At 39.9% G+C, this 13,150-nt stretch overlaps 1 protein-coding gene across 1 annotated transcript in view; it reads left to right on the top strand.

Moving 5' to 3' along the window:
- LOC126203401 (phosphatidate cytidylyltransferase, photoreceptor-specific) overlaps nt 1-13,150 on the top strand; it is a 113,816-nt gene that overhangs the window by 91,168 nt on the left and 9,498 nt on the right. The window contains exons 6-8 of the mRNA XM_049937708.1: nt 3,663-3,819; nt 4,002-4,154; nt 4,306-4,437. Coding sequence (XP_049793665.1) covers nt 3,663-3,819; nt 4,002-4,154; nt 4,306-4,437 — 442 coding nt within the window. The remainder of the gene's footprint in view (nt 1-3,662; nt 3,820-4,001; nt 4,155-4,305; nt 4,438-13,150) is intronic.

The following is a 13,150-nucleotide window of genomic DNA, read 5'->3' as shown; positions in this document are numbered from 1 at the left end:
GTTAAAGTTGCCACACTATGAAGGCAGAAAGCGACAAATATCCACAAAGTGTGCTGCGTCCTTGGATATGCAAATGCTTAGCATTTCAGTGCAACCACACAAAATAGGCAAAATAACACCGTCTACATAGTTTACATAGTAAAGATTAATATAGTGGGTTTCTCATTCAAAAATCACATTTGAATGTTGGTTGGTTGTACATCATCCTGCTATGCCTCATGTTAGAAGGTGAAATGTCTTCCAGCATGTGTTGCAATTCAACAGTGGCAGTATTGTGGTCTCGTGAGAATGCAGTTTATCGTCCCGTCATACATACTTTTACATCAAGGCTGACTGCATTATTGTGTCCTTTGCAGTGTGTTGTCGACTTTGCATACTGTACTGTGTTAGCAGCTGTGTGCATAACAAATTGATTTATTTATTTAGCATATGGCTTATGTAGATTTGGTATAATGTATAAAAATAATATGTATAAAACAAAGTGACAAAATTTCACAGTGTAGTCACAAAGATAAAGCAGACTTTCTATCATTGTACATATAAATTTATATTTTAAAGTTGGAATCGTTAACACAGTCAAGTGTGTAGTTTGGAACTTCAAAGAAATTAAATTTTACTCCTGAATATCATGTAAGGCAGCATTCAATGACAATGTGGTGAACATTATAAGGAGGTCCTCAGCTGCAGCGTGGTGATTCAGTTTTTCCCCGTCACAACAGATTTTGTAAATGGAAAACAACCTAATCACCACACTGCGACTACAAAGAACCTTGTCAGACTGTTCACCACATTTGTCACTGAATATCCAAGAGAGAAATCTTGGAGACAGTGTCCAAATCCTCCGTTAAATGCCGGAAGTCTTAGCGGAACTAAGAATAAATCAATTTACCATGTTGTACAAACCATAATATACGAGGTGCGACAATAAAGTAATGAGACTGATGTGGGAAAAAAATGCTGCTTACCGTTTTAGTCAAGTTTAGTGTTGTCTCCTTCAAAGTAGTTCCCTTCTGATTACACACACTTTTTCCAGCACTTCTGCCATTGATGGTAACATTTCTGGAACTCATCTTCTGTAATATTCTCAAAGACCCTAGACAGAGCTTTTTGTACATCTTGTGTTGTTTGAAAATGGTGTCCATTGACTGCCGTTTTGACTCTTGGAAATAGAAAAAAGTCACATGGAGTGATATTTGGTGAATAAGGTGGCTGTGGTAGTACTGAAATTTGTTTTGAGGTTAAAAATTACTATACTGACAGAGCAATATCGGATGGCTCATTATTGTGATGCAGAATCCAATGAAGTCATTTTAAAATTTCTTTGTAGTAATATTGGTTAACTGTTTGTCCAGGAGGCACCCACTCTTTATGAACAATTTCCTTGCAATCAAAGAAGCACACAAGCATACATTTTACTTTTGACTTTGACATGCGAGCTTTTTCTGGTCTGGGTGATCCCTTTGAGCACCATTGCGAACTTTGGCGTTTTGTCTCTGGATCGTACTGAAAAAACTAACTTTTGTCACCAGTGATAACACGGCTCAACAATTCTGGATTGATTTCTGTTTGCTCTAACAGATCGGCTGCCACATTTTTCCGAGTTTCTTGCTGTTGTGGTGTGAGATTTTTGGGGACCATTTTTGCACAAATTTTTCTCTTACCAAGATCTTCAGTTACTATTAGATGAACTGTTTCTTGATTGATGTTCAATTCTTCTGCAATCATTTTCACGGATAATCTTCGATCAGACCGTACGAGTTCACGCACCCTGGCCAAGTTGATATCCGTCCGTGAGGTTGATTGCTGTCCACTGCGGTCTTCATCTCAACATCTGTTCTGCCTTCACTAAACATTTTATGCCAATGAAAAACTTGAGCTGTTGACACAATCTCCTCTCCAAAAGCCTTCTGAAGCTTACCGTAAAAATGTTGTCGCATTTTCACCCAATTTAACACAAAAAGAAATGGCATACCGTTGTGCAATATTATGTGGTTCCATTTCCGTGATGAGAGACACAAACATGTGTCAACTTATTACAGCACAACTCACGACTGAGCAGCTGCATCGATGTGCCACTTGGCCTAGAAGCAGCTTATAGAGCAAGGCCAAAAAGCCTGCAGGGTTGCCACATCTTACAAAGAAAATCAGTCTCATTACTTTATTGTCGCACCTCGTATGATTATGAGACAGAATTGCTTGCCAGGATTTATCCTCCTGGTGCTGCTTATAGACATATATGAAAGAATGCCCACTCTGCTAGCTTTTAGAACTAAAGGTTAGCACTGACCAGGAATTCTCCCTCATGAGTTTATAATTTTCTCAAGAGAACTTTTTTTCATACAGCAAACAGCAATACACCATTTCCTGCGCTTCTCTCACAAAATTTTGGCTTAGAACTTTTGACAGAATAGAAAGTCTGTCTCATTGTCCTATGTGTCCAGCCAAAAAGTGATAGAAATTTGTCTTCTAGCACTTTAAATGCCTATCACTTACCCCTACCCCTCTTTCTTGCTTGCCCTCTTATTTATAAAGTCACTGTATTTTAAGATCAGTTGCATAACGAGAATTGACTCATCCAGATAGCTGCATGCATTAGCACACCGCTTCCACAATTCGTGAGGCGTATCAGTATCAGGTTGAATCAGGATGGCTAATTAACCCTCGAATGGGAGCACCATTTTTCATAACATGAGCAGGTGCATGGTGCACTTTGTACACATGTACACATTTTCCAAGGTAAATATGGATGAGCAGAATCACAGTTGAATCTTAGTTTAATTCAACAACAATAAAATAAACTTATATTAAATGAGCTAAAGGACAGTTTAAGTAAACAATAATAAAATGAACTTGCATTAAACAGCACAGTTGCTTCAGATTCTAGCCAATCACTTATTCAGTTACTAATTGTCTCGTAGATAGCTGCTCCACTGTGAGATTATACTGATAGCTCATAATCTGTGTCATTTTTGTGGATGGTCCATAAACTTTTTGTCACGCACCTCGTCGTTTATTTTATGTTACTGTTGCTCAATGGACATATGACAACACAACTTACCATTGTGTTAGATGATGCAATAATTAAGGAATAAATATGGACTCAAAATTGCAAAACAACAGTGGGACAATACAAGACAATGTTATTCGTGGTTGGTGCAGTTTATACATAGGTGAACCTGCATGAGGGTTGATGACAAGGGTCAGTTTGCTAGGCAGCCTGGATGTGGATTTAGGTGGTTTCACACATCCTACTAAGTGTATACTGGGCTGGTAGCCATGTACCACTTCAATTACTAGATTTGCAAAAATTACAAACACATTCTCACACATTCGTACAGGATAAAAGCGGGCACAGCAGATGGAGTACACAAAGTCTGTCAGGGGGAGAAGGTGTAGCGACAGGAGTGTCATCTGGCCACCCTATACCACTAACATTGCCAAAACCAGAATAACGTGCTGACCCTTGTAAATATAGGATAAGGCCAGGAAGGAGACGACGAAGAAGACTGAGTCGCAAAATGAAGATTCCTGCATCATTTTTGGTTTTGTTGCTTCCAGTCCAATTTATTTGTTGTGCCTGTGCATTATACTAGTTTCTCCTTTGCATATATATTTATTTTTCTGTGCTTAATTGTCGTTCAAGACGATAATTTTTATTGCAGGTTCATCGTGCCTGTTTCCATGATAGTGTGTAATGACATCATGGCATATGTATTTGGATTCTTTTTTGGACGCACTCCATTGATTCAGCTCTCACCAAAAAAAACTTGGGAAGGTTTTGTGGGAGGAGGAATCTCTACAGTAATTTTTGGACTCATTGTATGTATAATTCAGTTGCATTTCATAGTTTCTTGTGCTCTTGTATTATGCTTTACATTAAAAAAAGAATTGTGCCTTTGTTATTAATGACTGAATAAGTGGATTACTTAGAATTTTCATTCCATTTTCTAATCTAGGTATGTTAAAATATCAACAAAACTTCTCTATATTTGTCTTTGTAGATGTCATATGTGATGTGTCAGTATCGCTACTTCGTATGTCCAATTGAGTATAGTGAAGCTCTTGGCCGAATGACAATGGAATGTGAGCCATCACCATTATTTCGCCCTCAAGAATATACGCTTCCTGAATCACTTGCTGGGGTTTTGCAGTTGGTATGTAATAATAATGAACAATTATTTCAGAGTATTATTATCTACATCATATGGTGGACAAGTTTTATGTGATAAGAGAAGTGGAACATATGTACTTATAAGTGCTGCCCTTTTTCATGAAGTTTTCAAAGCATCCCTCTTTACATTTCAGTTTGGCATGAAGAACACAATAACGCTGTACCCTTTCCTGCTGCACTCTCTCTCAATGTCTATATTCAGCTCAGTCATTGGTCCATTTGGTGGCTTCTTCGCAAGTGGATTCAAGCGAGCTTTCAAGATAAAGGTGAGAGCTATAGGAATACAATTCCAGAATAGTTGTTGCCAAATGTCATTCCCACTATTCCCTGTCCCATTATTACAAAGGCAGTTTGTTGTTGGGATAGGGTCATGTCATTGAAAGAGACACAGTATTCCTTTATTTTCTATTTTTGATGTGTCACAGAGTTTCACTATTTGGAAATTCAAAGCAGTTGAAGTACTACCAATATTTCTATTCCATTCATTTCAGCTTATTTACATATGTCCTTCCATATACAATTTGAGTATTATAAGCTCTGTTGAATTTAACTTCATTTAATATATGAAAATTCACAAATATTTCAATCCCGGTGATAATAGAAAAGTTAGTAGTGACTGAAGAATTGATTGAGTGTGAAAAAATATTTACTACTTTGTTTACAGTAACCATTAAATTAGCAACAAAAGGAGAGTTTGGTATTCCCCGAATAAAGGAGACATTAAGATGCAGACAGACCAAAAAAAAAAAAGACTGCTATACATTTGAGCTTTCGGCCAAAAGGCCTTCTTCACACTCAATCACTCTCCAGTAGCAATAGTAGGCTCTATCTGACTCTCATATCATACCCATATAATGTATGATGTTCACTTTAGAACCTCTTGTTGTCAACTTTTTAAATGACTAGACATACTGACAAAAGGTTCGTAGTATGACTGCCTCGTACGTTTAGTGCTCTGCAGCTTGTAGAAATTATGAATAAATCATATTAATCAACAGTTGTTTCACATAAGCTTCTTGTTGATAGTAATTTATTTTACAGGACTAGCTTCAGGCATTGCTCATGATTAGCAGTATGTTGTAGCAATGTTCTCTAGTGCATGCCAATGAAAATATTTCATAATATTCGTGTAATAATATTATTATTTGCATTATATGTATACATATGTAATCAGCATAAGAAATTCCTCCCTTGTCCATGTACTAGGTTAGTAATTCTGTCTGTAGTATACACAAATAAAAGCTTCAGTATCAATGAACCTAATACAAGGCAAAAAGGAATGTTCTGTGTCCATTTAGCAAGACAATAGTACAATAAAAATTATAACTCTTCTGCATAAAACAGAAATGAGTTCAACAATCAGCGTTCTAGTAAAACCGTAAGATGATTCTTATTAGTTCACAGTTTCTGTTCAGTAGTAGAATTTTATAACATGTAAAATACAAGATTTGAAACAAGAAGTGCAAAATCTCATACTGCAAGAAATCCATGTTCTCTTGTAGATCAGGCCAAAAAATCATTTATTTACTGCAATATTACTGTGAAATTTTCTATATTGTGTGTGTGTGTGTGTGTGTGTGTGTGTGTGTGTCACACACACAATCACACACATTATTTACAAAGGAATTATGTTTCCCACAATCTGGAAAGTTTTTGTATGGAAAAATTAATATTGAATTGTGATCAAATCAGGCATATGAAGAAAGATACCAGGTGGTTATAATTAAACTGATGGTGTTCAGAGTGCTGCAGTGCAGGCTCTATATATCGCAGGGTGCTGAAACATCATAGGTATGTTCATTTATCGTAGTGCTCGCGGAGTATGCTGAAAAAATTAATAGCTCCAGTTTCTGACAACCGGATGAAAGTGTGATGCTGTAAGCTGTCAGAATGTGAAATGTTTCCTGTTTTCACGTCACTATGCTGTTTGTCATGTAGTGAAACATGTTCATTCTTTTTGTGAAGTCACTGTTGGTGTAAAGGGTTAACGAGATTGAAGTTTTCCTTGTAAAACAGAATGGCAGTTGAAAAGAAACACAGTGTTTTGCTGGTAAATTTGTTTTATCAGAAAGGCAGCAATAGCAGTGCTGCATTGTTGGAATTTCGCCGATAGAACCAGCTGTGAAGAGGCCCCATGTCAATAAAAGAAATTTGAAGAAACAGGTGAATTAGGTGGCACAGCAGAGAGAGGTAAGCAGCCCATTCCCATGGCAGATGATAAAGTTGCTGCAGCTATAGCTGATCGTGCAGCACATGCCTCAAATTCTTGAGCCAGTGCTCAAGCTGTGTCATGGGAATTCTCTCTTCACATGTCAACTGTTCATAAGATTTTGTGGTACATTTTTCACTGGCATCCCTACAAAATTCAGAATGTGCACCAAATGTAGCCCCAAGTTAGGCCTCAATGCAGTGACTTTGCCCTTCGGTTTTTGGCACGCATGAAAATGGATAACAGGTAGCCGCAGAATATTCTTTGGATGGGCGAGACAGATTTTACTCTGCACGGTGCTGTAAATGCATAGAACTGTCGCATATGGGGTTCTGCTCCACCATGTGCTGTGCAGGAACATCCGGTGCACTCAGCCTACGTGACTGGTGTGTGGTTTCACAAGCTCCTTCATACTCGGTCTGCTTTTCTTCAAGATGACATCTTGAGGACATGTTTGCTGTACAATGACATCTGCATGTTATAATGACCTCCATATGAAACATGTGATTCGCCGGCCGCGGTGGTCTCGCGGTTCTAGGCGCGCAGTCCGGAACCGTGCGACTGCTACGGTCGCAGGTTCGAATCCTGCCTCGGGCATGGATGTGTGTGATGTCCTTAGGTTAGTTAGGTTTAAGTAGTTCTAAGTTCTAGGGGACTGATGACCACAGCAGTTGAGTCCCATAGTGCTCAGAGCCATTTTGAAACATGTGATTCTTTTGAAAGAACACAACTGTGTCCATGCTATTATTTTCATGCTGTGTGATGTGAAATCACAAGTCACTTACCATGTGAAAAGTTTGGTTCAAGAAATCATCAGTAATGAGTGCACCATCTCTGGGCAATTTCAAGAGATGCGGCCTTCCAGATCCCCTGACCTAAACCCGTGCGATTTCTGGTTGTGGGGATATCTGAAAGATCATGTCTATCAGGGATGTATCCGGACTCTTCCTGATTAGGAGGATTACATATGATGGCATATTGATCTGATTACACCGGATATGCTGCGAGCAACAATCAACGATGCTGTGTTATGGATGGGGTGTACTGCTGAGTTGGGAAACCATATTGAACACATGTTGTAATTTGTGATCATATTCTAATAAATGTAAAGAACCACTGTTTTGTGTTTGATCATTCCTCCCCCTTTCCTGCACCCATACCACATCCTTATTGCTGACAGTGCCATATTTTCACCTGGCATACTCCATGAGTGCACCGATTTATTAACACACCTACAATGTTTCAGCATCCTGCGACATATACAGCTCACACTGCAGCACTCGGAACACTGTCAGTTTAAGTATAACCAACCAGCATCTTTCAGTTCATTGGTCCATATTCTGTGACTGTTCACAAAATTGGCAGTCATTCCTGAGAAACATAACATCGAAAATTACAGAAAATACATCTGTTAAAATTATAAGAAAGTCTCAGAATTTTTTTTTTTTTTTACACATGAAGGTAAATAGAAAATATATGCAGATAGCAGAATGCAAACCATCTACATTTGAATTCACAGATCCACACCTCTAGCCACTAAAGTGAACTGGTGTTATGTAAGTTTATGTTTGGTATCTGTGGCTGCTGATAATGCCATGGCAGTGGAGGGCATGGAACCAACGATGTTGGCAACCAGCAAACCGTATGACAGCCATCAACAGGGGCGCCCTTGACGTGTGTACTGGAGAGAGGCTCTGGTTTCTTAAGCACCAATTTAAGATGGCCACTGACTCTAGTCAGTTGTGTGTTTACTAGCTGATCGGCTTGACATCTGGATATTCAGTCACTTTAGCCATTTGAGTGTGTGGGGGAATCTCTTCTTTTGATCTCTTGATTACATGTGCAGTTGATGTTCTGGCATGTCTTCTGGTCTCAACTGGTTTTTGCCCTTCAGATGTTATAATTCCCACTGTTGATGTCTTGGTGCAGTTGGATATCATAAAGTATGTCTTTGATGTTATGATGTCCTAAAGGCTTTAATTGCTGATCTGTCAAATAAATGACATTTAATTATAACAAATTGTACCGTTGATGCTGTGTTTCTAATAAATGTTCGATGTGGCAGTGCCTTGAAATGGCATAATTTTGAAACACACATACATTATACGAAAACAGTAAAATTGGAGATTATTTAATCGTTATTGTAGAATTTATTTTAATTTCATTACAACAAATTGTACCGAAAGTGATACGTTTTTGAGAGATCTTCAATGTGATGATGCTTTGAAACAGCGTATATTCATAGGATGTAATTTGTTATATAAAACTCATCAAGTACAGGATTGAACTGCAAAAGACATAATCTGTCATCTCCTAAATTCTGCTTATGATGTAGAAAGCAATTTGCATCTTATTGGCCAAGTTTCCCTCCTTGAAGAAACAATTCTACATGTCTTATTCAGTCTTTCACACTTTGGAATGCTCTGGAATGTGAAATTTCACATTGTGACCTCACAAAACTCAACCAGCTCTATGTCCACGAATGCTTTTTACATCCCATGTGAGGATGGCTTTACTGTGTCCGCCGGCCGGAGTGGCCGTGCGGTTCTAGGCACTACAGTCTGGAGCCGCGTGACCGCTGCGGTCGCAGGTTCGAATCCTGCCTCGGGTATGGATGTGTGTGATGTCCTTAGGTTAGTTAAGTTTAAATATTTCTAAGTTCTAGGGGACTGATGACCACAGCAGTTAAGTCCCATAGTCCTCAGAGCCATTTGAACCATTTTTTTACTGTGTCCAAACTCATTTTCCGTTCCTAATGGCTTTGTGTCAGTGAGACATTAAACCTTTATATCTTTCTTTCTAACAGTGAGGATGTTTGTCAAAATTTTTGGTACATACTGGCCACATAATCTATATTAGCATAACAAGGAGAATACCCAAGTGCCTCTTGCTTTTAAAATAAGAGGTTGTATTGCACTAAACATGTTAGCACTTTTGTCTTGTCCTCGTATATGCTTTTGTGGGTTTTATTGAAAACTGGAATACTTGTCATTGTCACAGTATACAGAATCCCAATGGGTAATTGAGCAAATTCCACAATAAAATTTTGATGGTGTGTTTTGTGTCCTTCTGACAAGAAGGAAAAACTATTAACTTTTTGAGTTTTAACTTTGATTTCTTAAATGACCCTGACAGGAAAATGATTTTGTGAAGTTGTCAGCCACTTAAAATTTAGGGTAAGCCATAAGGTACACAACTTGTTAGCTCAGGGTAGCAGTACATTGAGAAACTAAAGTTTTAATACACATAGGAGCAAGGTGTTATGGTGGATAGTGGGAGGGGGGGAGGATCTCTCTGTAAGCTCGTTACTCCACAAACGCCAATAATTACCAGCATACCTGACATGACATTTTCCAAAATTTTGAAAAAGAGTGTTTTTCAAGGAGGAGAGATACTACAGGTGGAGCCCCACCATTACAGTAAGTAAATAGTTACCCAACCATAGTTTGTGTTTCACAAAAGCCACTGTGCTGAAGGCATAATAGAAGTTTTAATTGATCTCACCTGTTGGAGAAATTATGTTGTCAGTACAAACTGTTCGAGTAATTCATAGGCAGACATCATAACTTTTGCAAAACGAATAATTACATTAGTTTTTGATCTGTCATTTTATGTGAATGAGTGGGTAGAAAAATCCTTTTTTGAAGATGGCAGAGTTTTGGTCTAGTGTAGGAACAACAGCAGAGAAAATAGTAACTGGCGCTTTGCGAACTACAAATGGGCTTATTTGAAACTTAGAAAAAACCCACCTCATCCAGGTTTTTTGTGAAAACATCCCCCACCTAAAGTTAACCATGTGTACTATTAATAAATTATAATTGACATAGAAAGTTCTAGGTTGTCAGGTGTGCATCGTGAAACTTAAACTAAAAAGAGCATATAGCCAATCTGCTAAAACTCTTAGGTTCAGTTACTTTCATCATAAGAGTAACTGCCAGCTTAGTGAACATAAAAATCTTTAAGTAAACATGTATGTTGTCTGTTTTTGTGTATTTAATACTTGCTGACAACCCAGTATTGCACGGGAATTCATTTTGCCAATTTTCTGTTAGAAATGAAAACAAAAGATGAAATGTTTTTCAAGTGAAATATAGAAACAAATTCACTGTGCATCATACAATAACATATTTGTGGAGGTAAAATAAGCAGCATAAGTGGATACTGTGTGCGTATTATGTTGGGAATAGAGTTAGTTAGTGGAAAAGAAGTAATAAATTTAAACTTCATACATGCTGTGGAATTTTTTGCGCATCTCATTGTTTATAATGTCATATCTCCTTAACTATATGTGGTAGCTCGATACACTTTTGTAGATGCATTGAGTGGCATATGTGGATACTGATAGCAGAGTATGAATGGGGGCAGAGAAAAGTGCTATCTAGCTGAGTATGCAGAGACAAGACTGCTGACAAGTGCACCATCGGGCGGCTATGTGGCGGGGGAGGACGGACCCAAAAAGGGAAGGGGCAGGGAAGGGGAAAGACAGGCAGTTGCATTGACAGAGGTTGCACACAAAGAGGATGGAGGACAGTAGGTTACTGTAGGTTGGGGCTGGGATAATTTTTGGGAGAAGTGTGTTGTAAGGATAATTCACATCTGCACAGTTCAAATAACATACAGGTGGAGGAGGGAGGATTCACATGGCTCAGGTAATGAAACAGCCATTGAAATAATTGCTGCACAGATGGGAGTTAGCCTTGCAACACATTCGCCAAACCTGAAAGTAATCCAGCCCCCACCTATAGTAACCTGCTGTCCTCACACCATCCACCCAACAGGTTCCACTCCCTGTGTCCTGTCACCTCCCCTTTATACATATCTTTCACCAGTTTTGTATGCCGCTCTCTGCCAACAACCTACTCATCTGTCCCCTTCCCTTCATTTTTCACCTCCCCCCCCCCCCCCATCACCACCACTTCCTCCTCTCTCTCCCCCCTCCCCCCCCCCAGCCCCACAGCCTCCCAACACTGTGCCATTCAACAGTTTTGTCCCTACACACTGCCCCCAACAGGACTCTTCTCTCCCCCTACCTGTACCCTGCTATCCCTTCCCCTTCCCCTTCCCTTCCCCCTTGAGATTGTTACTTTCATTCTACATGATAGTAACATTCCGGTCCGAGCTGCTGGAGATTGTGGTCATGCGTACATGAGGTGTACTTGCTCGTGTGAATGAATGTGTGTGTGTGTGTGTGTGTGTGTGTGTGTGTGTGTGTGTGTTTTTTTTTTTTTTTTTTTTTTTTTTTTTTTTTTTTTTTTTCATAATATTGTTACTTTCCATCCTGGATTTTCCATGGAATGCATGTCTAATTCATAGACCATATTATTATCCCAGGAAGAGTTTGCACATTACACTACTCACAGTCTCTCTACCACTGTCTTTCTTCCCATTCTGTAAGTCCCCATGTGGGTTCTGGGGTTAGAATAGGAGCAAGGTAATCCTGCCTGTTGTAAGAGGTGACTAAAATGAGTCTAAAACATTTTTACCTTTATCTGATGATCCTCTTTAGGGTTTGAACTCCATTCTTCCAAATTTTACCGAAGAGCGGGCCAATTGTTACTTACATGGTGCGTCATGTCCACCGTGCACGGAGATCTTTGGCCCACTGTATCATCGTGGATTTGCAGTTCCGTTCATTCTCCACCTTTTGGGTGTGGACACCTTCCTGGGTGCGTTTTCCTCCATCCATTATGCAGTGTCATTTTGTGTGCCATTGATGACCATGGACTTCCGTGCACCTCATATCCAGCATGGTAGCCAGTCTGTTGTTGTGGGGCCACCATGTACCCTGTTGTTTGTAGCCTCCGGACCACACACGGATTGCTCTGCTGATGCCTGCGCTGTTAACTCCCCACGTATGTCAAGGAGTAGGTGCCCGTCACCCTGGAGCATCGGGACTCCCAGTAATGGCCATCCTGCCAGGTGGCCTTTGCTGCAGCTGGGTGGCACCCGTGGGGAGGACTCCTGGTCAGAGTGGGTGGCATCAGGGCGGATGACACGCCATGAAGCATAGTACGTCATCTCTTGCTGTCTCTAAGCAGTTGAGGTGTAACTTCAGTGCAAAGAAATATGATCCCAAATCATTCCCCTCCCTGGTCACACCATGGGAGTAAAGCCAGGCTAATGATGGCAGCTTTATTCGCCTCATTACCTTGTATGTACGAGAGTTGATGGGGAATCTTTCATGTAAATGAAGCCTCAGTTTTTTGTGGAGCATTTAGAAGACAAATTTGGGGAGGTGGAGGGATTGTCCAAAATGCGATCTGGGTCAGTATTGATAAAAACAGCATCTTCTGCTCAGTCATGGGCATTACTCGCCTGTGACAAGCTTGGGGATGTTTCTGTTTCCGTCACACCCAATAAGAGCTTAAATATGGTCTAAGGTATTATATTCCACAGGCACCTTCTTTTGCGTTCTGATGATGAGCGGCGTGCCAACTTAGAGCAACGATGTGTTCGTTTTGTCCAGCGCGTCCATCACGGTCCGAGGGATAATCAGGTTGCCACTGGTGCCTTCATCTTGACCTTCAAGGGTGACACATTTCCCGAATAGGTCAAGGTGATGGTCTACCGCTGTGATATGAAACCATATATCCCTTCCCCAATGCAGTGCCGTAAGTTTGGGCATATGTCTTCCCGCTGTATTTCCAGTGTCATCTGTCAAGATTGTGAATGTCACAATACTCTATGTGCCCCGCTCCCATCTGTGTCAACTGCGGAGAGCGCCATTCCCCTTGCTCACCAGACTACAGGATTCTACCCAAAGAAAGGAA

Source organism: Schistocerca nitens, chromosome 9 (assembly GCF_023898315.1).
Source record: "Schistocerca nitens isolate TAMUIC-IGC-003100 chromosome 9, iqSchNite1.1, whole genome shotgun sequence".
NCBI classification, from domain to species: Eukaryota; Metazoa; Arthropoda; class Insecta; order Orthoptera; family Acrididae; genus Schistocerca; species Schistocerca nitens.
This window is presented reverse-complemented; position numbering and strand designations above follow the sequence as displayed.